Below are 25309 nucleotides of genomic sequence, written 5' to 3' on the forward strand. Positions count from 1 at the left end.
CACCGGAGCTCCTCCCCATGGCCGGATCTCGCCCCACCTCCGCGCCTCCTAGCCGGTCCCTCACCATCACGTCGCCCCGGACGGCGCCGACCTCGCTGCCTCTCCGGATCCGTCACTGTCGGACGTCCTCGTGTTGCAGAACCCCGCCGCCGTTGGGAACGGGCCTCCCGCGCCCGGATCCACCCGTCCCCGCCAAGTCCGGCGCCTCCCGGCGTCTGCCCCGCGTCGCCGGAGCCGCCGCCAGCCGCCGCTAGCGCCTCACTGTGGCCTCGTTCGGCCTCCTGTGCGGGGGAGACGATGAGCGCCAGCTTCCCCCCGCCTGGGCCGCCTCCTTGTGCGTGGGCCCTACTGCAGGCCCAGCAGCGCCAAGGCCAGCCCACCTCAGCCTCGGCCCGCCCCATCGTCTTGGGCTCGGCCCAATGGGTGAGCCCCCGCTATCCAACGCCCGTGCGTGAATTAGTTATCCCACGCGCGCTCCATATTTTTTTTCTAGAAAAACTGCCAAGTCCCTAGATTCCTGGTTTATGTGTGCATCTTCATCACATAACTTCATGCTCGGTGCTCCGATTTGTTCATATAATATGTCAAAATGTTCATCGGGAGATACTCTTCATTTTATTCCATTGTGCCATGCTTGTTTGAATACATCTTGATGCTCTAATCATTGTTGCAAGAGTGCTATATGATGTTAACTGCTGTCTGTTAACAGAACTTGATGATTTGTCTTTTTCATTGCATTTTGCATGTGCATCCTATGAGCTTGATGTCTACATGAATCTTGAGTTACATCATGCCATTTTTACAGAGGTGCAATCCATGTATTTTTGTGAGTCTTGTAGTGAGTGCATCGAGCTCGTGATGTAGGGTACTTGCTGTTACTGTTGTGCTAGGCTGAATCTGCTATATCATGATGCTATGTAAACCTGCTGCTTCAAGTCATTTTATGCATAATCTGGAGATGTTCATTAAGGATGTTTTGTTATACATGTCATGCTCTATCCATCCATGCCCCTGCTTGCATTTATAGCCTGCTGTAGCTTGTTGTAATCTTGCTCTCGTAATGTTGCTGTCAGCATGTTAACATTGAGTCCAGTTTTGCCATGTGTTTTGCTAGTGATCCATGTACCCTATGAACTTTATCTTGCCATGCTTAGCTTGATAAATATGTCATCTTACTGTTGGTCACCTTGTCATGCCATGTATTGCTCTGTGATGAGTGGTACAATCTCTTCAACATGCCTACTTATCGTTGTTCCTGCCATGTCTGAATCTGTCATATCACTTGCCATGTTTGCATGGATGCTACCATCTTTTCTGTTGATCTTTGGAATTAGTTCAGTAAGGGAGTTTTGTTCTTTGTCTTTATTATTAGCATGACATGCCTTTGTTTGCCATGATAGCTTCCTATATCATGTTGTTTGATAGCTCTAAACATTGCAACCTGATGTTATTTCTGCTAAGTCTGTAAACTGTTATTATTTGCAAACTTGTCATGTCCTTTTGAGCATGTTCTAGTGTTTTCTGGAGATAGCTCAGTGCTCATGTTTTGTCATGCTTTACCTGTACTTCATGCCCATGCCTTTTGTTCTTATGTTGAGGTGTTGTAGCATATTGTTTTGATGCTTGCTAGATGCCTAGTTGCTGTTTTGGACAGTTTGTCCTTTAAACTTGTATAGAGTGTATGTGTTGAACCGTTGCTCCGTTTTGAGTGTGCTCTATATGAAACTTGCTTGATTTTGCATGAAGTTTCATATTATCATATTGCATCCATGTTTTGAGAGTGTTTGCTTGATGTTTGTATGCATTTTGCATCAATGCCATGTTTAACTTGTTTTGTTCATACCTTTTAGGCCATAGCTCCGAATTAAATGAACTTTATATGTAACTTGACTAGAATCTCGTGTAGATCATGTTGATGCATCTTAACTTTCTGTTTAACAACTTTAACATAAGGTTTATTCAGTTCTGGACCAATTTCTAAATTTGCATATCAGGACTTACCGGAATTGTTATATGTTGTTTCCGGCCTCATTTAACCTTGCTTTGATGTGTTGCTCTTGTATGCATCATCTCTTGCCATGAGTAGCCTCATATAGCCTTTGTCATGCATCATACTTGGTTGAGCATCATGTCATGCTTATGTGTTGTGTGTTTACCGTGGTGTTTGCTTCTTTCCGGTTGTGCTCCTTCTCGTTAGTTCCTGTTTCGTTGCGATCGTGAGGATTCGTTCGTCTATGCTTGGTTCGTCTTCGTGGCTTCATCTTCTTCATGGACTCGTTCTTCTTCCTTACGGGATTTCAAGCAAGATGACCGTCACCTTGGATCTCACTACTATCATTGCTATGCTGGTTGATTCGTTCTATCGCTTTGTTGCGCTACCTATCACTTGTTCTTCAAGCCTCCCAATTTGCCATGTCAGCCTCTAACCTTTTTCACCCTTCCTAGCAAACCGTTGTTTGGCTATGTTACTGCTTTTCTCAGCCCCTCTTATAGCGTTGTTAGTTGCAGGTGAAGTTGAAGATTGCTCCATGGTGGACAGGATTATGGTTGGGATATCACAATATCTCTTATTTAATTAATGCATCTATATACTTGGTAAAGGGTGGAAGACTCGGCCTTATGCCTGGTGTTTTGTTCCACTTTTGCCTCCCTAGTTTCCGTCATACCGGTGTTATGTTCCTTGATTTTGCGTTCCTTACGCGGTTGAGTGATTTATGAGACCCCCTTGACAGTTCGCTTTGAATAAAACTCCTCCAGCAAGGCCCAACCTTGGTTTTACCATTTGCCTCACCACCACCTATACCTTTCCCTTGGGTCGGCCAACCTGAGGGTCATCTTTATTTTAGCCCCCTCGGGCCAGTGCTTCTCTAAGTGCTGGTCCGAACCGAGCCGCCTGCCGGGCCCCCTCGGGGAAACTCGAGGTCTGGTTTTACTTGTAGCCTGTCTCATCCGGTGTTGCCCTGAGAACGAGATATGTGCAGCTCCTATCGGGATTGTCGGCACATCGGGCGGCTTTGCTGGTCTTGTTTTACCATTGTCGAAATGTCTTGTAAACCGGGATTCCGGGACTGATCGGGTCTTCCTGGGAGAAGGAATATCCTTCGTTGACCGTGAGAGCTTGTGATGGGCTAAGTTGGGACACCCGTGCAGGGTATAAAATTTCGAGAGCCATGCCCGCGGTTATGTGGCAGATGGGAATTTGTTAATATATGGTTGTAGATAACTTGACAGCAGATATGAATTAAAATGCATCAACCGCGTGTGTAGCCGTGATGGTCTCTTTTCGGCAGAGTCCGGGAAGTGAACACGGTTTTGGGTTATGTATGAACGTAAGTAGGAGTTCAGGATCACTTCTTGATCATTGCTAGCTTCACGACCGTTCCGTTTGCTCTCTTCTCGCTCTTATTTGCGTATGTTAGCCACCATATATGCTTAGTCGCTGCTGCAACCTCACCACTTTACCCCTTCCTTTCTCATTAAGCTTTGCTAGTCTTGATACCCATGGTAATGGGATTGCTGAGTCCTCGTGGCTCACAGATTACTACAACAACAGTTGCAGGTTCAGGTTATGCGATGATCATGATGCGAGAGCTATGTTTGCTCGTTTTGGAGTTCTTCTTCTGCTTCTTCTTCTTCGATCAGGGGATAGGTTCCAGGTCGGCAGCCTGGGCTAGCAGGGTGGATGTCGTTTGAGTTTCTGTTTGTGTTTCATCCGTAGTCGGATGGTGCTCTTATGTATGATGATGTTGTATTCGTGTGGCATTGTATGCCTCTTTTATGTATCCACATCTATTATGTAATGTTGATGTAATGATATCCACCTTGCAAAAGCGTATTAATATGCGGTTCTATCCTTGGTGGGACCTTCGTGTCTCTTTAGGATAGTATCACATATTGGGCGTGACACAATGTCTCAAGAGAGATCGGCTCTGCCTTCTTGTCTCGGCGGATGTCACGGCGGTGCACACCTCCTTCCCCTGTATGGCATTAGCAGATCGGCACAAACACGAGGGAGGGGATCAGGTCGAAGAGCGGGGTGGTTTGCGGGGTCTCCTCCTTGGCGGTTCGTGGGACAGTGCGGTGTGAAGGGGAGAGGGTGTCATGGCGAAGGTGAGGTGGGCATCTTACGGTCTAAAAGGAGAGGTCTCCAGCGAGAAATGACCTACTACGAAGGAAACCGAGCACGAAGGGGAGGGTCGTTGTGCACTGAGGTTTTCGTGTTGGGCATGCTGTTGGAGATTACATGGCGGATAGTCTGGGCAACCACATTTATACCTCACATATGGTCTGGATTTGGGGGAGCTTGGATTGTCTATAAGTTGAATTTTGAGGAGCCCACTTGGCGTCTGTTTGATGTTCGAACATGCCCGGGCATATGAGGAAAAAATGAGTTTCAACTTTGAAGACAATCTTAATCATTTGTTTGACCCATTTATATGCATTATAGCCGGTCCGTAGCAACGCCCGGGCATTCTATTAGTTGTTATATATTGCCTGTAGTGAGTGGTACGGGAAAATCTCCCATAGTGACTTCAGCGTGAGCCAGCTAATTAGCGACTGCTACATGAGGGTTTTTTTTACCAGCATCCCAGTTTTTATGGTGAGGCAGTTTTCCAACCAGGTTTTTTGTAGTTTTTTTCAAGGAAACCAGGGTCTTACGATTCCTTTCCTTTCATTCTTTTACAATATATTTTTCTATAGATATAATTTTTATACACTAATACTTCTGAAAAAAAGACTTTGAATATTTTTGCCCTGGTCAGATTTGTTCAACGGCAATGACTTCACTTTTGGCGAGCTACCTTGAAGGTCAACAAAGCTGCATATCAGTGATGGAGTCGTGTTAAGATCGGGTGAGAAGGTGAGCCGTCATTCTTTTCTTGGTGACTGCTGTGGTGATGCTGGAGGCAGGTGACGAACGTTGGTGTCAAGCTCAGAGATATTCTGCTATCTTTTCAGTTTGGTCATGTTGGTCCTTACATGACTTGTACTTTGAACTTTATGAGATGAATGAGACAAGTATTAACAGGCAAAATAATTAATATACGTTGTACATTTTTTAAATACACATTGAACTTTTTTCGAATACACGTTGAACTTTTTTAACACATATTGAAAAAAATTCAAATACATGTTGAACTTTTTTTGAATACACATTGAACTTTTTTCGAATAATCGTCTATTTCTCAAAAATATGAATATTTTTAGATCCTTGAACATTTTTTAGTTTCAAATTTTTTAAAAAAATGCATGAACTTAAAAAAAAATCTGTACATTAAGTAATGGTAATGAGAATTTTAAACTGATAGTGGCAGTTGGCCATGATAGATGGTGGTTCGGCGATGGTGCTGGCAGCAGACGATATCACAGCGACGGGAGGCAGTGGCTCGGTGGTCCGACAAGTGACAACAATGGTCAAGCAGGACTCCAACAGGTGGCATGGGAGGAGGCATCGGCGGTCCGACGGGCGACTACGGCGGTGGCACGGGCACCAATGGATGACAATGGTCTGATGGTCCGATATGCATTGTCGGCGATGCAACGGCGTGGCATGCATCGAGAAGGGTATTAGGAAAGAACCAACTTCCCTCCATACAGGGGGAGTGGGGCTTTTTTTATGATCGTCACAAAAATTATTGGCGAAAAGGGAGCCGTTGGAGATGCTCTTACTAACTTTATTGTTATTTAAACAAAATATGCATAGGCATTGACAAGTATATACAAACACCCACATAGCCATCATGCGTACCTGCAGATGAACCCAAGAGGTAAAACGAACAATCCAGACATATACGGTGGGCCCAAGTGTTGGAAGAACTCCCTGATAACTCGGATGATCAATACCAAAGCCTATAGGGTGTGAGCACAGTGGAGGTGATAGCAACAACGTGTTGGTATCTATGGTGGATCCGTCGAAGAGCTACCCATAATGAAAGTGTTGCGCCGCCAACGCATTGGATGATGTCAATCCTTGCTCTCTATAATGCTTTTGTCAGGGCAAATCAGAAAAATGTTACTAGGCAGATGACAAGGTGGGAAAAGCCAGGTAAAGATGATCTTAAACTCAATGTCGATGCCTCTTTCCATGAGGATGTTGGTACGGGAGTTATTGCAGCGATAATCAGAGATGGTTCCTGAAAATTTGTGGTGGCATCTTGCTCCTTTATCTCATTTGCATTGGGCACAACAACACTAGAAGCTATGGCTATGAAGCATGGATTTACCTCAGCATCAGATCTTAGCTTCAGCAAGATCATAGTGGAATCTGATTCGATGGAAGTCATAAATGCATGCACGTGCATTACATGGTGGAGTGAAGGAGCCCCTGTCCATGCTGATTGCATGGATCTAATTGCCTCAATTGGGAGCATCAAGTTCAATCATGTCTTACGAGAAGCTAATCAAGTAGCACACGCGGTAGCAAAGTTTAGTTTTGAAAATAATACTTCTCTTCTTCCTGGGTGGTTGAACCACCTGATTTTATTCTAGGCTGCCTTGTGAATGATGTAAGTATGTGCTAAGTTTTTATAAAGTACGCCATGACGGCGTTTTTCCTCGAAAAAGAGGCATATATGGTGGGCCCCTACCCAACCCAAAACCCGAATTCACCAGGACGCTGCCTTTTGAGGGAGCTTAGTGCTTCATTATTATATACAAGATTAGATTCAGATATGTTTGATTGAAATACCAAGATCGGCACAGGCAAAATCGAAACTGCAGTATCAACCTTTGAGTGTGGATTTTTAAGCACAGATGCACTGGAGCATTTATTTTAAAAGGCTGAATATGGTATTGAAAAATTGTTAATCTGTGTTCAATAATGCGATATATTGTACATTATGTATGCATATTCTTTACATAATTTTCTTTTCTTACATTTCACATACAAACCCATATATTGACGAAATTTGACACACACACACACACACACACACACACACACATGTATATGCACGTACAAAAAACATTTCAATTTTTTCGAGCCACGTTTCATGCGTCCCCTTCTCCCCTGAGCCCTGTCAAGGAAAGCAACTTAATACCCTACGCCCTCTCACTGGAGCCCACGATGTGAGGATAGGCTGGACCGCTGGATCACGCACAGCTCTTTATTTCATTATCCAGGAGTGTTTGAAGGGATGCGAAAAGGGAATTAAGGAGATGAGAACACTTAGAGGCTGTTTGGATCGTGCCCAGACCAGCCCTACCAATTCGGGGCGTGCCAATTATTTGGCGAGGGATTTCGCTGCCGCCGCTTCCCCCACAGTTGGCGAGAAAAACTGAACTGCTCGCCAAAATTTTGGCCTAAATCAGAAACTCTGGCCACCATCCAAACACACGCCAACGCCCGCAGTCAACGCCGAAATTTTGGTTAGGCAGTCGCAGGCTACCATCCAAACAGACCCTTACATGTGGGCCAAGGGGTGAAAACCAGAAGACCATTTATTTGATGCCGCTCCTAGCAGTGGTTTAACGAAAGAGGAGCAAAATTGAGTAGGCCCATTTTCATAAAATCAAGTACAGACAGTGACAGCAAACTAAGGACATGAATGTAAAAAGCTCTATATAGAAGGTTGTTCCTTTAAGAAGAATTGGATAAATGCCACTCGAATTCTGGCGATTTCGAGAAACGCCACTGCAATTTTCAAACTTTGAAAATCCCACTTTAAATTTTGCAAACTTTGAAAAACGCCACTGCAGACTTTGAAAATGCCACTGGAAATGACATTTTTAAAAGTTTGAAAATTGCATTGGGGTTTCTCAGAATCGCCAAAATTCGATTGACATTTATCTAATTAACCCAGAAGAAAAAAAAATCCACATGTGTGCTGCTTACTTCTTATCAACTCTAGCGTCACAAAAAAAAAACTTTTTATCAATTCCCGTCGTTGTACCAACTAGTCCTACTTAAACGGCGACTGATAGGCGCCGGTGCGCCGGCCCAAATTTGGGCCGGTCGCACCGGTACCGTACTATCTGCAAAACTGGAACCGCACGATCTCCTACCCTTCCTCCTCTGTCTTATTCTCTGATAAAAAATCCCATCGCGCCGTCAGGGACGAGCGACGCGCCCGATCTAGAAGCTCTGCCCGGCGTATTTGGCCTGTCGCCGCCCTTGCCGGCCGCCGGCGCCGCCGTTGCCGTCGTCATCTCTTTTGTTTCTCACCGGCTCCGTGAATGCAGCAGCTTGTCCCTGTAGTTGCAGGTCCCCGTTTCGACAGTCACAGCTCCGGTGGCGGCCGCCGCATCCCCGGCGCACGGCGGTCGCCGGGCGCAGCACCTCCTCCGACGAGCTCGCAAAAAACCTGTACTCTCCCTCAGATTGCCGGTAGCAGCAAAAATGTCATCAGTTGTAGCAAAAAAGGGTGTCTGTTCCAGCAAAAAAAAGCTCGTCGATGTCGCCCGCCGTCGCCATTGTAGCAAAATTGTTAACCGGTTGTAGCTTCCGTGGTTGCTGGTTCCAGCAAAAATGCTTCAACAACAAAAAAATGGTTTTCGCTAGTGGTAGCATAAATGAAAAACTATTCCAGCAAAAAAGTAACACAGTTCCAGCAAAAAATGCGCTGCCGCCAATGGTCTTAGACAAAAATCTCACCAGTTCAAGCTCTGCTTTCGGCTGGATGTAGCAAAACTAATTGCTAGTTCCAGCCAAAAAAATCGATGCAGCAAAATGCTTGGCAGCCACCGTCCTAGCATTGTAGCAAAGTCGAGCTCTGGTTCCAGGAAAAAATGGAGCAGTTCAAGCAAGAAAACTGGATGTAGCAAAAAATCATACAGCGAAGGCACCAGCATCCTCTCAATATGCAGCAAAAACGAAAGATGCTTCCAGCAAAAACAAATTGCGGTTCCAGCAAAAATTATGCAGCAAAAAATCATGCCGGAACCACGGTGGCAGCGAACATGGCCTACACTGCGACATGGGAGAGGTTGGGCCGAGCATGGCAACAAAAAAATCGACGGCTGTACGCGCCGTCTCTGCGTGGAGCATGAGATGCCATGGATGAAGTGATTTGAGACAGAAGAAGCAGAGGAGGGAATGCGTATGAGGAGGAGGATGAAACGAGTGGAGGACAGAATGAGTGGAGGAGCTTGGTCCTGAGAAGATAAGGTGAGAGGCAGGAAGAGGTGCGTGGGACCAGAGCAACGTGGTTGTGTGTACGAGCATAACGCGCGTTGTGAGCTATGCGGCCGGCCGAAGTTTCGGCCGGCACGCCGATTTTAAACGTTTCCCTACTTAAACTCCCTAAGGCCTCAGCCAAAGCAGCAGCACACACACAACACAATACAATGGGGCGCGCTTCTCAGCTTACAGAGCTCCTACACCAACAATGGCAGCTCCTTGTATTCATTCTCCCACTTATCTCCCTCCTCTTCCTACGCCGGAGATGGGACAGGTCCGGTGGCCTTAGGCTGCCACCAGGGCCCTGGAAGCTGCCCGTCGTCGGCAACCTCCATCAGATCGGCCCGTTGCCCCACCGGAGCCTCTCGAAGCTCGCGAGGCGGCACGGGCCGGTCATGATGCTGCGCCTGGGCACGGTTCCGACGGTGGTGCTGTCCTCGCCGGAGGCCGTGCGGGAGGCTCTAAAGGTGCACGACGCGGAGTGCTGCAGCCGGCCTCCCGCGGCCGGGCCGCGTCTGCTGTCGTACGGCTACAAGGACGTCGCCTTCTCCCCCTACAGCGACTACGTCCGCGACATGCGCAAGCTTTTCATCGTCGAGCTGCTCAGCCGCCGCCGCGTGCAGGCCGCTTGCTACGCTCGCGATACCCAGGTGCATGCGTACGTGCATGGTTATAGTATTTCTGAATCAGCAACCAAATTTCCAGAAAATTTCGGCATACCTGAACTGGATTAGTAGTACAAATTTGAGTAGAGTTTTCTTTATGCATAAAGAAAGATGACGGGGCGACCAAAACTTGATTAGTGTCAGAATAGCCTATAATGAACGCAATTATGAGTTATTTATTTTCAAGTTTTTCTTGGATTATACACAAACTTTCTGTTAGGCTAAAACATGACTTTCTTGTTATTTTATCTCGGTGATAAGGATGGGCCTCCAACTCTTAATTTGCATACTCACATGCTTGGATGGATATGTAACTTTTAGGTTAATAATAAAACAGTCACGAAGCCACGGCTATGTCCAACATGAAGCATATTCTTCCCGACAAATCTTTTTTTTTTGAGAAAACTTTCGATCTATTCATGTTCAATCATGTCAGTACGACAAACATAAGAAATAATAAAAATTACATCTAGATACTTAGAGCAATTAGCGACGACTATAAGCACTGAACCGAGCCGAAGGCGCGCCGCTCTCATTGCCCCTCCATCGCTGGACCCGGGCAAAACTTGTAGCAGTAGACAGTCGGGAAGTCGTCGTATTAAGGCCCCACAGGACCAGCGCATGGGAGCACGCGCTCCTGGTTTTTTAAAATGTGTTTTAAACATATTTTGAAATGTCAAAAAAATTCACACAAAAACTAGGGTGTACTTCTTGATATTGTACATGCTCACAAAGTCGTTTCACGAAAAACCGACAACTTATGTGTAGCGTGCGAAAAAAGACAAAATCCGATGTTAAGAAATGCTTTTCACAAGACATCCTTTTGTCTTTTTACACAAGTCACAAAAATATCGGTTTCTCCGAAACTTGACGTGCACACATATAATGTCGAGATGTATGTGCCAAATTTTTGTTTGAAATTTTTCACACTTTGAAATATTTTTTTCGCGTGCAAGAGAGCACCAACGGATTTCCGTAGCACAGAGAGTGATGTTTTGGCACATGGGAGCGTAGGCTCCTGGTTTTTAAAATGTGTTTTAAACATATTTTGAAATGTCAAAAAATTTCAAAGAAAAACTTGGGACATACATCTCGATATTGTACATGCTCACAAAGTCGTTTCGTGAAAAACCAACAACTTATGTGTAGCGTGTGAAAAAAACAAAATCCGATGTTAAGAAATGCTTTTCACAAGACATCCTTTTGTCTTTTTTACACAAAAACAAATTCATCTTGTTGCCGTGCTCTAGCGGCTAGCTCGTGTGCCAGTTGATTGCATTCCCTGGGTATGTGTTTGAGACGGACCCACTCAAAAAGAGTCATAGCATCTTCACATATAATCTGAAAGCTGTCCGAGCGATTTGACCTCCCCTTCTACTGTTCCTTGACAATCAGTGCATTGTCTGTCCCTAATATAATGGCCATTGAGAACCAAGGACAGCGACTGGAGACCAACCACCGGTATATATTTGACTCTAACAAGAATCCTGCAACCCTACACACCGAAAATGGGAATAAAGGAAACTAATTGAAAAATGAATAAAATAAACGAGGGAAACCTTTTGTCTACCCGTCGCTTGCATCCCCAGACACAACGAGTGGCTGTGATTGCTGTGTCCGTAGAGTCACAACATATAAAGAGTTTTGTACAACTCAATGAATGAGAAGTGTCCAACAATCCACGGATGCACATTCCTAAGTCTGTGTTTGCAACATACTATCTTGTGTAACACAAGCTATGAGATTTGGCACATATAGAACTCAATCTATGAAAAATGATCTAGTGACCAGGTTGCGCCCATTCATAACTTGCGATTCCACATATACTGACTCATTGACAGAACGGTTAAATGTGCTAGTACATCGTTTAATAAATTTTTACCCATATTGAAGTGAACATCCTGGTCAAGGCTATACACCAGAGGCTGTGAATATTCAAACATGAACTATATTTTCGGGAGAAGGGAGTAGTGTTTTATGCAGTTTGAGATATGAAAAACTGAAGACACATGATGCAACAAGCGAATAAAAAACAGAGTACAAAGACAGCCATATGAAAGAAGCCTGTAGATGTCGAAGGCCCACGACACAGATTAGTGTCAGAACAGCCTATAATGAACGCAATTATGATTTATTTATTTTCAAGTTTTTCTAGGATTATACACAAACTTTCTGTTAGGCTAAAACATGACTTTCTTGTTATTTTATCTCGGCGATAAGGATGGCCCTCTAACTATTAAATTGCATACGCACATGATTGGATGGGTACGTAACTTTTAGATTAATAATAAAACTGTCATGAAGCCACTGTCCAACATGGAGCATAGTCCCTATTAATCTAGAAGTCATGTTCATTGATATCGATTGGATATCATGCATCAATATTAATGCTAGTCATAGTGGGGAGTAACACATCACACTAGTCTAAGTTACTATTTTCATAGTGCAAAGTAATACAGAAATAGTATTATAGATGATTACATTTATTAGATTGTAGACTCATTTTGCTTTGGGTCGTGTTATGTTACAGTAACATACTTCCTCCGTTTTTATTTAGTCCGCATATTAGTTTTGAAGTCAAGCTTTTTAAACCTTTACAAAGTTTATAAACAAATATATTAAGATATACAATAACAACTCAATACCATTAAATTTATTAATCAATGTACTTTCACATCATATAGATTTGTTATGGTAAATGTTTATATTATTTTCTATAAACTTGGTCAAACTCTACGAGGTTTGACTTCAGTCAACTCTAATATGCAGAGTAATAACAACAGAGGGAGTATTATGTTACTCTAAACACCTCTATCTCCTCATTAAATACATGCCACACAAGCAAACTTGTCTTGAAATGCGCTATGTTACTGGCTAAGTTACTCCCACTTTGACCAGCCAAATAGCCACTAATTTGCTCACCAATATGCGCTGCATTGAACACTGCGTTTATGAAAAGTCAAGGCTGCCAAGTATGCCAATAGGCATAAAATCTGATGTGACAAGTTAATTATAAATAAATAAAGTAGTTTGGTGAGTTCATAAAGAAATAATGCTAAGACCCTTCCCAGTGCTCCAAGGTGTACACGTGCTAAGGATGCCACATAGGCAAAAATAATAATGTGGCAAAGAAATAAAAAAAGAAGAAGAGGGAGAGCATTATGGTGACCCCAAAAAGAAACGGTGCTAAGCACACAAACCTATGTGCAATAACTACCAACCAATACGTGAAGGAGTTTAATTATTAAATAATTTCATAAGTGAAGCTTAGCTACAAAGCTAAGCACATATGCATTGAGGAGACTAGTTGCTAAAAAAATTAATGCACTTACCACCTCATCTAAGCACCCATGCATTGGAAGATGGCTAAGCACATGTACGTACCTGAAAACGTTATTCCGATTCGGCAACTAAATTAAATGAAGGAAGCTTAGCAACAAAAAGCTAAATACATATACATTGGGGAATTGAGTTGCTAAAACCATTTAATGTCCTTAGCACCTTATCACCTTTGCATTGAAGAGGCCTAATAAAATTTTCCTACTCCCCCTGACTCCCCCTGTTCCATAAAACAAGGTGTATAAAAAATTAAAACATTTCAAAAATCAAACTTGTAAAATTTTCCCTAGTTTATAGATAAAGCAATCAGTATATACAATACTAAACAGATGGAATATGAAAACATATTTCAGTGTAGATTCCTATTTTTTAATGTAGTTGCTGATAGTTTTTTTTTCAAAAAACTTCATAAAAAATATGATAGTTTTACTTCTGAACCATAGATTTTGGAATGAAGAGAGTATGCAACTAGAATTATATTTGCAGTCATACAAGTTTTGGCACGGTTCACAGTACACTTCAGACACCAAAGTGGCCATCACCCGCAACTTCATTTACCACTGGTATATATTTGACTCTATCAAGAATCCTGCAATCTTGCACAACGAAAAAGGGAATAAAGGAAAACCAATTGAAAAATGAAGAAAATAATAGAGGGAAACTTTTTGTCTAACCATAGCTGGTATCCCCACACACATCGAGTGGCTGTGATTGCTGTGTCCGTAGAGTCACACCATATAAAGAGTTTTGTCTGTATACAACCCACGGATGCATATTCATAAGTATGTATTCGCAATATTGCAACACAGACTATGAGATTATCTTCATATAGAACTGAACCAGTGAAAAATGTTTTGTATGTTCTTTTCCATAAGGCTAACTTGATAGATGACACTGAGTTGCTGGATTATACTTGTCCGTGACTAGATGGCAAATCTTGTGAAGAACCTCACCAATACCGGTCGAAAGCCAGTGGCGGTCGCCGACCACATCTTTGCCACGCTGGACGGGATCATCGGCTCTTTCGCCTTTGGCGAAAACTACGGGGCGGAGCAGTTCAAGGGGCAGTTTGTCCCTGTGCTGAACGAGACCATGGACATGCTGAGCGGCTTCTCTACCGAGGACTTCTTTCCCAACAGCGTCGGTCGTCTCATCGACAAAGTTACGGGCATTAAGTCCCGTCGAGAGAGGATCTTCAAGAAGATTGATGCCTTCTTTGAACAAGTCATCGACAAGTGCGTCGACGACAATCCCAGTCGCAGAAGGCAGCCCGGTGACGAGTGCACATCTGTACTCGTGCAAGAGCTTGTGGACCTTTGGAAAAATCCTGCAGGAGCCACCAACAGCTTCACAAGGGAACATGCCAAGGCCATCCTCATGGTAATTATTTAACCTCATCATTACATATACTCGAATCGAATGTACCAAAATGTTTGGTAAATAAATACTCCCTCCATTTCCTTATACGGTCACTATGAGAAAGACATTTTGTATCCATATAGGGCCATCAACTGTGATCGAGGCAAAAATTAGTGATGTTTTCTCCTATTAGCAACTTGTTTAGTACTTGCAGGCATATAGTCATAATGACACCTCACTACTTTCTTCTCATTCCTTTCTCGCATGCATGCGGTGTATTAATGATCTAGGTTAACAAAAAAAGTTGGCTTGCAAAGCAATCATTAAATTTTATCTTTGTACCTGTAATATGAGTTTATGGCCTTGTATAAGGGAATGGATGGAGTAATTAGTTCATCACATGTCAATTGCTAATGTTTCAGAACACTTTCGTCGGTGGCAATCACACTAGCTCGGTGACAATAAACTGGGCAATGGCGGAGCTAATTCGGCAGCCAAGGATGCTCGGTAAGGTACAAGACGAAATCAGGGCCATCGGAGGCAAGACAGAGCTCCTGCAGCACGACGACATGCCCAAGCTCAAATACCTGAAGATGGTGGTGAAGGAGACGCTGCGGCTGCATCCCCCGGCAACGTTGCTCGTCCCGAGGGAGACCACGGGACGGATTCGGGTCGCAGGATATGACATCCCAGCAAAGACAAAGATCATCGTGAATGCATGGGCTATCGGTCGGGATCCCAGCGTGTGGAATGATGATCCAAAGGAATTTCGCCCGGAAAGGTTTCAGGACAAGGATGTTGACTTCAATGGGGCACATTTCGAGCTTTTGCCGTTTGGCTCAGGACGACGGATCTGCCCTGGATTGGCCATGGGCGTGGCCAACGTCGAGTTCATCTTGGCCAACTTGCTCTACTGCTTCAACTGGGAGCTCCCTGATGGGGTGAGCTGTGAGGATATCAACATGGAGGAGGCAGGGGCACTGACTTTCCGAAAGAAGACGCCACTCATGCTGGTACCGACAAGGTACAGTATGTGTCCTTGATTGAAATTAATGGTTGAACTGGCAGAGCCATTAACTTATGTGCGTTGCATTCGCTGTACAGTACGTACGTTTTGTGTTTCCTTTTACGTTTGCCTGTTTTGTATTCCTTTCTACATACAATAAGGGCACTCCAAGTTCGCCTTGTTACTTTTCTTGATTGAACTGCTCTGCTCGTATAAGAGCTGACATGGATGATGTGGTTTCATTATAGTAATGGAGCCGGGAAGAGCCTCTCTGTTATGTTGTTATTCAACAAAAGGGCCGTGGTTTCGTTCGAGTAGTAATTATTCTAAAAAAGGGCAAGTTTGCATATGCATGTCCAACAATATTGTGCAGGACCATGATTCTGCCGAACTTATACTCGGTTCCACACATCACATGACAACATTTGTCGAGATATGTGCATGGCGGTTGTGGTAGACTTTGGCGGGAAGGATCAACGGACATCTCACGTTAGGCCCTCCCCAAAGTTGGAGTGATTAACTCTTGATTGATTGACTGATTAGCATCGGTTACAGGTTACATCATATACAAGGGAAAGCCCATAAGAGTCGGCACGCAGGCCAGGGCGTGCGGTTGCAGATCCTATAATCTAGGGTATACACAGGTGTACATGCCATATATAGAATTAGTCTAACACCCCCCCTCAGCCGGAACGCCATTTGGATGAACGTTCAGGCTGGATCGGAATTCATGGTACACCTGAGATGGCAGCCCCTTAGTGAATAGGTCGGCGAACTGAGAACTGGACGGCACATGCAACACGCGGGCTTCACCAAGAGCGACACGATCACGGACGAAATGCAAGTCGATCTCAATGTGCTTTGTGCGCTGATGTTGAACAGGATTACTGGCAAGATATGAAGCACTGACATTGTCGCAATATACCACAGTGGCACGCCGCGGAGGACACTTGAGCTCATGGAGAAGTTGTCATAGCCAGCAGGACTTAGCAACACAATTTGCAACTCCGCAGTATTCAGCTTCGGCGCTCGAACGGCTCACAGTTGGTTGTCGTTTGGAGGACCAAGACACCAAATTTGAGCCGAGGAAAACACAAAATCCGGATGTGGACTTGCGGGTATCCGGGCAGCCAGCCCAATCTGCGTCGGTGTAAGCCACAAGATCACGAGAAGCAGATCGGTAGAACTGAAGCCCGTAGTGAGTGGTGCCCCTCAAGTACCGAAGTATGCGCTTGACCAACTGCATGTGGCTATCCCGAGGCGCATGCATGAACAAGCAGACCTGCTGAACGGCGTAGGAGATGTCAGGCCGAGTGAGGGTAAGGTATTGGAGTGCACCAGCAAGACTCCGGTAATGTGTGGGATTAGAGAAGAGATTGCCATCGGTGGAGGAGAGTTTGGAGCTAGTGTCAATGGGTGTGGAAATGGGCTTGCAATTGAGCATCTTAGCGCGGTCAAGAATCTCCAGAGCGTATTGTTGTTGGCAAAGAAAGAGACCGGATGTGGTGGGGGTGACATTTATGCCCAAGAAGTGATGAAGGTCACCCAAGTCACTCATGGAGAATTCAGACTTAAGGGAAGCGATGATGGTGTTGAGTGTGTGTGTAGAGTTGGCGGTAATATTGTCAACATACACAAGGAGATAGGAAATGGATGTACCTCGATGGAGAATGTAGAGGGAAGAATCACTCCGGGAGGCAGAGAAGCCGAGGGAGAGCAAGTATTGCTTGAACCGGAGAAACCGCTGGCGTGGGGCCTGTTTAAGGCCGTAGAGAGACTTGCGGAGTAAGCATACATGATCCGGTCGTGCTGGGTCGACGAAGCCAGCGGGCTGAGCACAGACAGTTTCATTGAGCTCACCGTGGAGGAATGCATTCTTCACATCAAGTTGGTGGATGGGCCATGAGTGAGATGTGGCAAGACTGAGAACAACACGGATCGTAGAAGGCTTGACCACAGGGCTGAATGTCTCATCATAGTCGACACCTTCTTGTTGAGTGAAGCCACGGACCACATATCGCGCCTTGTATCGAGCAAGAGAGCCATCCACATGGAACTTATGTCGAAAGATCCATTTTCCCGTCACCACGTTCACACCTGCAGGCTTAGGCACCAAAGACCAAGTGGAGTTATTCATTAAAGCAAGATATTCATCACACATCGCTTGTTGCCAATTAGGGTCCTTGAGAGCGGATTTGTAGGTAGCCAGAATAGCGGAGAGAGGAGGTGTAGTGGTGGTGAGAAATAAACGGCGAGGCATACAGTAGCCATTCTTGGCGCGAGTGGACATTTTGTGGGAATTACGTGGAGGTTCAATCGGGAGTGCATGGCGAGGTAAACGTGGCGGGCTGGGAGTGGATGGCGCGTCCTGCGAAGTAGATTCGGTGGGCCGGACAGTGGGAGAGACAGAGCCGGCAGGAATGGATCGCGAGGTGGATTCGGTGGGTCCGAGGTTGGTGGCACAGTGCGTTGGGGTGAGCTGGATTGGGTGGAGCCGGTGGAAGTGGGCGCGACAGGCGAGGGGGATGCGGGGCTGGTGGTGGGCGAGCCATTGGGGGAGGAACGCGTGGAATCGGTGGGCGTAGTGGATAGGTGGGGCCCGGACAGAGGCTGGCGAGGCGATAGCGACGGGCGGGGCGTGCGATCCAAGTGATCCGGTGGAGGCGGGCGATCCGAGGAATCGGAGGCGGGTAGGATCGGCTGCATGGGATCGGTTGTAGACGTGAGGGTTTGTGGCCGCGGTGTGGGTCGTGTGTATGGAAAAATGGACTCATAAAAAATAACGTGACGGGAGACAATAACGCGGCGAGTCGCAAGGTCAAAACACCGATACCCCTTGTGCTTGAGAGGATAGTCAATGAACACGCAGCGAGTGGAGCGGGGCGCAAGCTTGTGAGGCATGGTAGCGGAGACGTTAGGGAAGCAAAGACAACCGAAAATACGTAAGTGATCGTAGGTGGGGTGGGTGCCATATAAGAGGAAGTGTGGTGTGTTGGGATGAATGGCACGGGAGGGACGTCGGTTGAGGAGATAGGTGGCGGTGTGTAGTGCTTCGACCCAAAACGGAGGTGGAAGGGTGGCTTGTTGAAGAAGGGTGCGGACAATATCGTTAGTGGTGCGTATGAGCCGTTCGGCCTTGCCGTTTTGAGGAGAGGTGTGAGGGCAAGAAAAATGATAGGCAATGCCGTTGGAGGAGAAGAAGTGACGAAGAGTGGTGTTGATGAATTCGCCGCCATTGTCGCATTGCATAGCTTTGATGATGACATGAAATTGAGTGTACACGAACGAGAAGAAACGTTGGAGGGTGGGGGATGTGTCGGATTTGTTGCGAAGCGGGAAGGACCAGGAGTAATGTGTATAATCATTCAAGACAATCAAATAATATTGGTAACCAGAGAAGCTTACAACGGGAGAGGTCCATAGATCACAATGAATCAAATCAAAAGGAGCATAAGTTTTGCTGAATGAAGAAGGAAAAGAGAGACGTGGCTGGCGCCCTAGTTGGCAAGCAGTACATGGAGAGTGAGGTGCCTTATTACAATGAGAAAGAAAATCACATCCTAATGAAGCGAGCGTATGCGCGCTGGGATGGCCGAGTCGACGATGCCACAAGTCCAAAGTGGAGACGTTGAAGAGAGCAGACGCCGGAGATGTAGTGGTGCCAACAAAGGGGTAGAGGTCGCCGTGACTAACAGAGATCATGAGTACTTTCCGAGTGCGAAGGTCCTTCACAAGAAAACCACATGGGTAAAATTCAATCGAACAGGAATTATCTTTGGTAAAACGACGAACTGAGATAAGGCTAGTGACGACAGGAGGAGAAACAAGAATATCAGTAAGGCGGAAATCATGCAGGGAAAGAGTAGTGGATCCAGGTGCGGTGATGGGAAGATGTTGCCCATTGCCAACAAGGATACTAGATGGTATATGCTTTAATGAAGAACTGGGTTTGGTCAAGGTACCTGGATTACCCGTAACATGAGAAGAGGCGCCACTATCAAGGAACCATTCAGGCGCCGGCGTGGAAGGATAGCCGCCGTTGCTGTATGCGGCATTGAGCATGGCAATGTGATCCTACGACGGAGGCGGTGGCGGGTAGTACGGGTTGGCCGGCGGGGGCGGTGTGTAGGCGTGGTACGCCTGGGCATGGGAGCCAGGACGAGGCCCGAGGACGCTGGCGGCGTTGGGAGGGATCCAGCCGGAGTGGGGGGACGGGAGCGCCATCCCGTAGGGAGCAAAATAGCCCGTGAACAGAGAGAAGGGTGGGTGCGACTAACCGCGGCCCTCGTTGCCGTTGCGTCCGCGGCCACGTCCACGGCCGTGGTCACCACCATCACCGCCGCAGTCACCGCGACCACGACCAGAGGATGGAGGCGGCGGATGAAGCGGCCCCTGGAGCCGATCGGAGACGCGGTCGGAGGAGCGGTCACCACCACGATCACCAGCGGCGCGACCACCCGCGCCGGGGTTGCCGCCGGAGGTGCTGGAGCCGGGAAGAGCAAAGGCGGACGCGCTCTCCTCGGTCGCGCGCTACGCCTGAGATTCCTCGGCCAAGACCACCCTGGAGAGGACGGTGTCGAAGGGGATGGTCTGATCGTCGAGGACGACCCGAATGGTTTGAAGCAGCTTATCAAGGCCATGAAGGAACTGCGTGGTGAGATCCACCTCGGTGACCGCATGGTCGATGTCGGCGAGGCCGTCGGTGAGCTGCTTCATGCGGCACGCGTACTCGGAGACCGAGAGGTCGCCCTGCTTGAGGTTGCGGTATTGGCGTTGAGGATCATGTAGCGGGCGGCACGGTTGGCGAGGAAGTAGTCCTTGATTTTGTGCCAAAGAGCGAAGGTGGTTGTGGCGCCGACGACATGGTCGCACATGGTGTCGGAAAGGGTGGCATAGATCCACAGGACAACATGGGCATCCAGCTCGAGGTATTGGGAGGTGGCGTTGGGGGGAGGTGGGTGCTCGATGAGGTAGGTGACGCCGTAGCGGAGAAGAACCATGAGAAAGAAGGTTTTCCACTTGGGATAGTTGTGATCTGCTGGGTTGAGGAGAAACTTGATGTGGTTAGTGATGTGGTCGTGGAAGATGGAGGGACTAGGGGCAGAGGGCTACAACATAGGCGAGGGAGTGGTGCCGGCGGTAAACAGCGGCGCAAACTGGGTGCTAGGGGCGGCGGAGGAGCTGTTGAAGAGGGATGGAGTGGTGCCGAAGGAGAACGCCGGGGAGGTAGCGGGAGAGGTGGCCGCAGAGGAGTCGGCGGCGGGCGCCATGGAGGAGGAGGAGAGAGAGCCCAGCGAGGTGGCGGAGCTGGAGGAGCCGCCGGCGGAGGTGAAGGGTGGAGGGCCGATCATGGGTGCTTCTGGTGTCTGATACCAAGTTGGAGTGATTAACTCTCGATTGATTGACTGATTAGCATCGGTTACAGGTTACATCATATACAAGGGAAAGCCCATAAGAGTCGGCACGCAGGCTAGGGCGTGCGGTTGCAGATCCTATAATCTAGGGTATACACAGGTGTACATACCATACATAGAATTAGTCTAACACCCAATGCTCCACCTTGTACATGTGCTAAGGCTGCCATGTAGGCAAAAAAAATCTGATGTGCCAGGGTAATAAAGAGGAGAGACATGGGTTTGGTGACGCCAGAAAGAACCAATGCCAAACACGTGAACCTAGGCAAAAGCAATTAAATGAAAAAACCCACCAATGCATGAAATAGTTTAGCTACTAAAGCATTGAATGAAGGAAGCTTAGCACCAACAAGTGAAGCACCTATGCATTGTGGATACTGGTTGCTAAACGTTTTAATATGCTTAGCACCTTACCTAAGGACCAATGCATTGGAAGTGGCCTGAATAAACCTACCGAATTCTACCATCATACCGAATAAAATAGTGGACTAGCCTCGCAAGAAACACATGATGTCTCCCGTGCAGTCTACTATTCACATTTCTTTAGTGCATGGATATGCGTGTAAGCTGCGCCTTGCAGGCTTGGCCGGTCAAAACGAGGGGATTCATATATGTGCTTAGGGAGAAGGAATATCATAATAAAAATAGTAGAGCAGAACGAAAGCTCACACAGGGATTCTGTCTTGTATTACCCATGGTCTATTGCAAATAATTCTCTACAGATAATTGAAGAGCAATTCTAACTACAAGAAACTAAAAGTATATAAAGAACTATTCAAAAACTAATCATTTTATAAAGAAAAATTATAGTAGCAGATGGTGAGCTCAAGCAAAGATTCCGTGATGTACTAACCCGTGGTGCTTCGTAAAAAGAAAATCTGCACAGATCTCTGACTAGTAATTCTAACTATACCACAGATCTCTGACTAGTAATTCTAACTATACCACAGATCTAAACTCAAAAAATACCAGCTTTATACAGGATATAGAACAAAACATATAGTTTATTTTTGATAGAAATATTTAGAAACTTAACAGTTTTTACTTTAGCCCAAGAAGAACAATGGAGTTCCGGTCTGCTGCGCTCCTACATTTCTTCTTGAATACGCAAAGCTTGCGTATCATTGCATTGACAGAAGAAATAGAATGAGTACAGATAGGGGTACAACAGAGGACACGAACGTAGGCAGACGTGAACATGGTGCTCGGAGTAGAAAGGAAAGGGATGCTCGACCCAAGAGAGGATAAAACACAGCTAAACCTACCAAACCCGAAACAAGAGTGGCAACGCCGAACCAACTAGAGCATCAACATCTCGAGAACCAAAACCGGGGCCACCGTGAGTGTCGGTGTCAAAACTGGCGGATCTCGGGTAGGGGGTCCCGAACTGTGCGTCTAGGCGGATGGTAACAGGAGACAAGGGACACGATGTTTTTACCCAGGTTCGGGCCCTCTCGGTGGAGGTAAAACCCTACTCCTGCTTGATTGATATTGATGATATGGGTATTACAAGAGTTGATCTACCACGAGATCAGAGAGGCTAAACCCTAGAAGCTAGCCTATGGTATGATTGTTATCTGTCCTACAGACTAAAACTCTCCGGTTTATATAGACACCGGAGAGGGCTAGGGTTACACAGAGTCGGTTACAATGAGAGGAGATCTTCATATCGTATCGCCAAGCTTGCCTTCCACGCCAAGGAAAGTCCCTATCCGGACACGGGGCGAAGTCTTCAATCTTGTATCTTCATAGTCCGGGAGTCCGACCAAAGGTCATAGTCCGGCCATCCGGACACCCCCTAATCCAGGACTCCCTCAGTAGCCCCTGAACCTGGCTTCAATGACAACGAGTCCGGCGCGCAAATTGTCTTCGGCATTGCAAGGCGGGTTACTCCTCCGAATACTTCATAGAAGATGTTGAACACAAGGATAGTGTCCGGCTCTACAAAAATAAGCTCCACATACCACCGTAGAGAGAATAATTTCCGCACAAATCTAATCTGCTGACGTACTCCGCAGCGTGACATTATGCCACGGTCAAGCCTTTATTCGAATCGTTTTACTATTCCACCTCAACGTGTTTAGCGAGGCGGTTTCCTTGGCGCGTCTTGTCGAAGCAGAGATCGTGTCCCCTTATTCCGGGATTCTCATCAATACGGACGTGGGTAATCCAACCGCGCCATTAACCATGACGCTTGGGGGATAAGCGAGTTTTATTAGGCCGGTGGGGGCTCGTAGTTTCGGCCGCCCATATAAGGGGATAAGGATCTACCCTTTCCATTTACGCCTTGTTCCTCCTGTGCTTATCCGTCCCTGCGCACTCGAGCTCCAACGCCCAAGCCCGCACTTCCCACCGCAACCTTCTCCAATCATGTCTGGAGCGGGAGGTAGATGGATGGCCTCCTCCGTTACGGAGGGGCAAATCAAAAAGTTGAGGAAGGCCGGATACTTGTCTGACGACATCGCACACCGGCTTCCAGATGAGGGGCAACTCCTCCCCACCCCTAGGCCCCATGAGAGGGTTGTATTTCTTCCCCATTTCCTCCACGGACTGGGTTTTCCTCTTCACCCATTCGTCCGGGGGCTCATGTTCTACTATCGCCTGGACTTCCACGATCTGGCCCCGAACTTCATCCTCAACATCTCGGCGTTCATCGTCGTGTGCGAAGCCTTCCTCCGCATCCAGCCCCATTTTGGCCTATGGCTGAAAATCTTCAGCATCAAGCCGAAGGTCGTGGGCGGCCGCCAAGCGGAGTGCGGAGGCGCCATGGTGGGCAAGATAGCCAATGTTACATGGCTCGAGGGTGCCTTCATAGAGACCATCAAAGGGTGGAAATCGGGGTGGTTCTATATCACCAAGCCGCGTGACCCTGAATGGGCAGCGGCCCCCGAATTCCGATCTGGCATCCCCACACGGCTCACATCTTGGAAAGAGACGAGCCTGTTGTGGGGTAATTCGGCAGAAGTGACCGGACTTCAAACCTGCATCAAGGACATGATCCGCAGGAAGGTTAAACTTGTCACCGTAGTCCAGGTCATGCTCTTCCGCCGGATTCTCCCGTGCCAACGACGGGCTTTCAAATTGTGGGAGTTCGACCCGACCCGGCACCAGACTCTGTCCCGGCTCTTCGAAACAAAGCACGAGGACGCCTGGAAGGTGCTTTTTAAGAGCTCCTTGGTCTCCCCTCCCATCACCGAGGATCGCGGATTCTGCGCCAAGCGCCAAGCCAGCACGGTGAGCTTAATTTTGCCGTTACAGGGTACGTGTTTTACATAGCTTGACTATATGCGGGATCTAAACTTCCTTACCTTTAACAGGACTGGCTGGAGAAGTCCGGGCAGGTCAACTGTCCGGCCCCTTTGCCCGAAGACCCAGCGGATGCTTGCCTAACCAAGCTGCTAGTTCCGGCACCTCACGTGGTGCCGGAGAAGAAGGCCAAGACGAAGGCCACGGGGACTCGAAAGAGCTCCCGGCGCCTGGTGGTGTCAGATTCATCGTCTGACAACCCCGACGCACCCTCGGCCTCTAAAGACGAGGAGGAGGAAGAAGAAGAAACCTCTCCCCCTCCAGCAGGGGGAGGAAGGAAAATGAAGGCCGCCTCGACTGGGGAGGCCGGAGAGTCCAAGAAGGGGAAGACCCTTCTGCCGGACTACGCCTCCGATGCCGAAGACGGGGGGGAGGAATGGCCATCCAGGGTCAAGCCCCTGGCGAAATCGTAACTTCCCGGATACCCGAATAACTTATGGCGCTCCTCTATTATTTGGTATATTCTGACGCTGAATTCAATCATGCAGTCCGCCTAAGGCTCAGCTCGGCGCTTCATCGAGCGGCTCTTGGATTCGTCGGATGTGAACAGTGCTTCACTTCCGACGTCTTCCTCCCCGCTCCCCGCGGATGACGCCGAGGTGGAGTCCCAAAAGGGACTAAACCAGGAGGAGGTGGTACTGGAGGCGCCACAAGGTGACCTCTCGGACTCCAGGCCCGAAGGGGGTAAAGCCCCAGAGGGATCTAAGTCCGGCTCTGGGCCGGGCACAGCTTCGAAACCATCAACGGTTCCAGAGTCCGACAGGCGGCTCCTTCGTAAGAAGGGCAAGCCTACGACGCCGGTGACCTCCGTCCAACCGGAGGCGCCGGACAATTTGCTGGAGGTTCTTAACGGCGCCTCCATTGATGAGGAACACCGCACTGTTATGAGTGTGGTGATTCAGAAGGTTCAGTCTGCCAAGAGCGGGATGACAGAAGCCTACACAAGCCTGTTAACAGGCTTTGAGGTATGTATTCAAAACATATAAAAATGTTACCGCATAGACAGTAGCCCCTGATGCTCAGTTTGGCGTTCGGAAAGAAAAGCCGAGCTGAGGATCTAAAAAGATATACGCAGGAGTCTAACATAAATGTGTCAATATGG

At 47.2% G+C, this 25309-nt stretch overlaps 1 protein-coding gene across 1 annotated transcript; it reads left to right on the forward strand.

Moving 5' to 3' along the window:
* The first annotated feature begins 9245 nt into the window (after window positions 1–9245).
* On the forward strand, window positions 9246–15804 carry LOC119288133 (4-hydroxyphenylacetaldehyde oxime monooxygenase-like). Its single transcript, XM_037567758.1, has 3 exons — window positions 9246–9768; window positions 14050–14502; window positions 14904–15804. The coding sequence occupies exons 1-3, from the start codon at window positions 9286–9288 to the stop codon at window positions 15522–15524; spliced, it is 1557 nt and encodes a 518-aa protein (XP_037423655.1). The 5' UTR covers window positions 9246–9285; the 3' UTR covers window positions 15525–15804.
* The last annotated feature ends 9505 nt before the right edge of the window (window positions 15805–25309 follow it).

This window comes from Triticum dicoccoides, chromosome 4A, assembly GCF_002162155.2.
Source record: "Triticum dicoccoides isolate Atlit2015 ecotype Zavitan chromosome 4A, WEW_v2.0, whole genome shotgun sequence".
In the NCBI taxonomy this organism is placed as follows: Eukaryota; Viridiplantae; Streptophyta; class Magnoliopsida; order Poales; family Poaceae; genus Triticum; species Triticum dicoccoides.

Bases quoted from the DNA above. Each gene is read 5' to 3' on its own strand.
- LOC119288133 (XM_037567758.1), top strand. From the start codon at position 9,286: ATGGGGCGCGCTTCTCAGCTTACAGAGCTCCTACACCAACAATGGCAG. The intron at 9,769-14,049 runs GTGCATGCGTAC...GTCCGTGACTAG, and splicing joins GCTACGCTCGCGATACCCAG to ATGGCAAATCTTGTGAAGAA. The intron at 14,503-14,903 runs GTAATTATTTAA...CTAATGTTTCAG, and splicing joins ATGCCAAGGCCATCCTCATG to AACACTTTCGTCGGTGGCAA.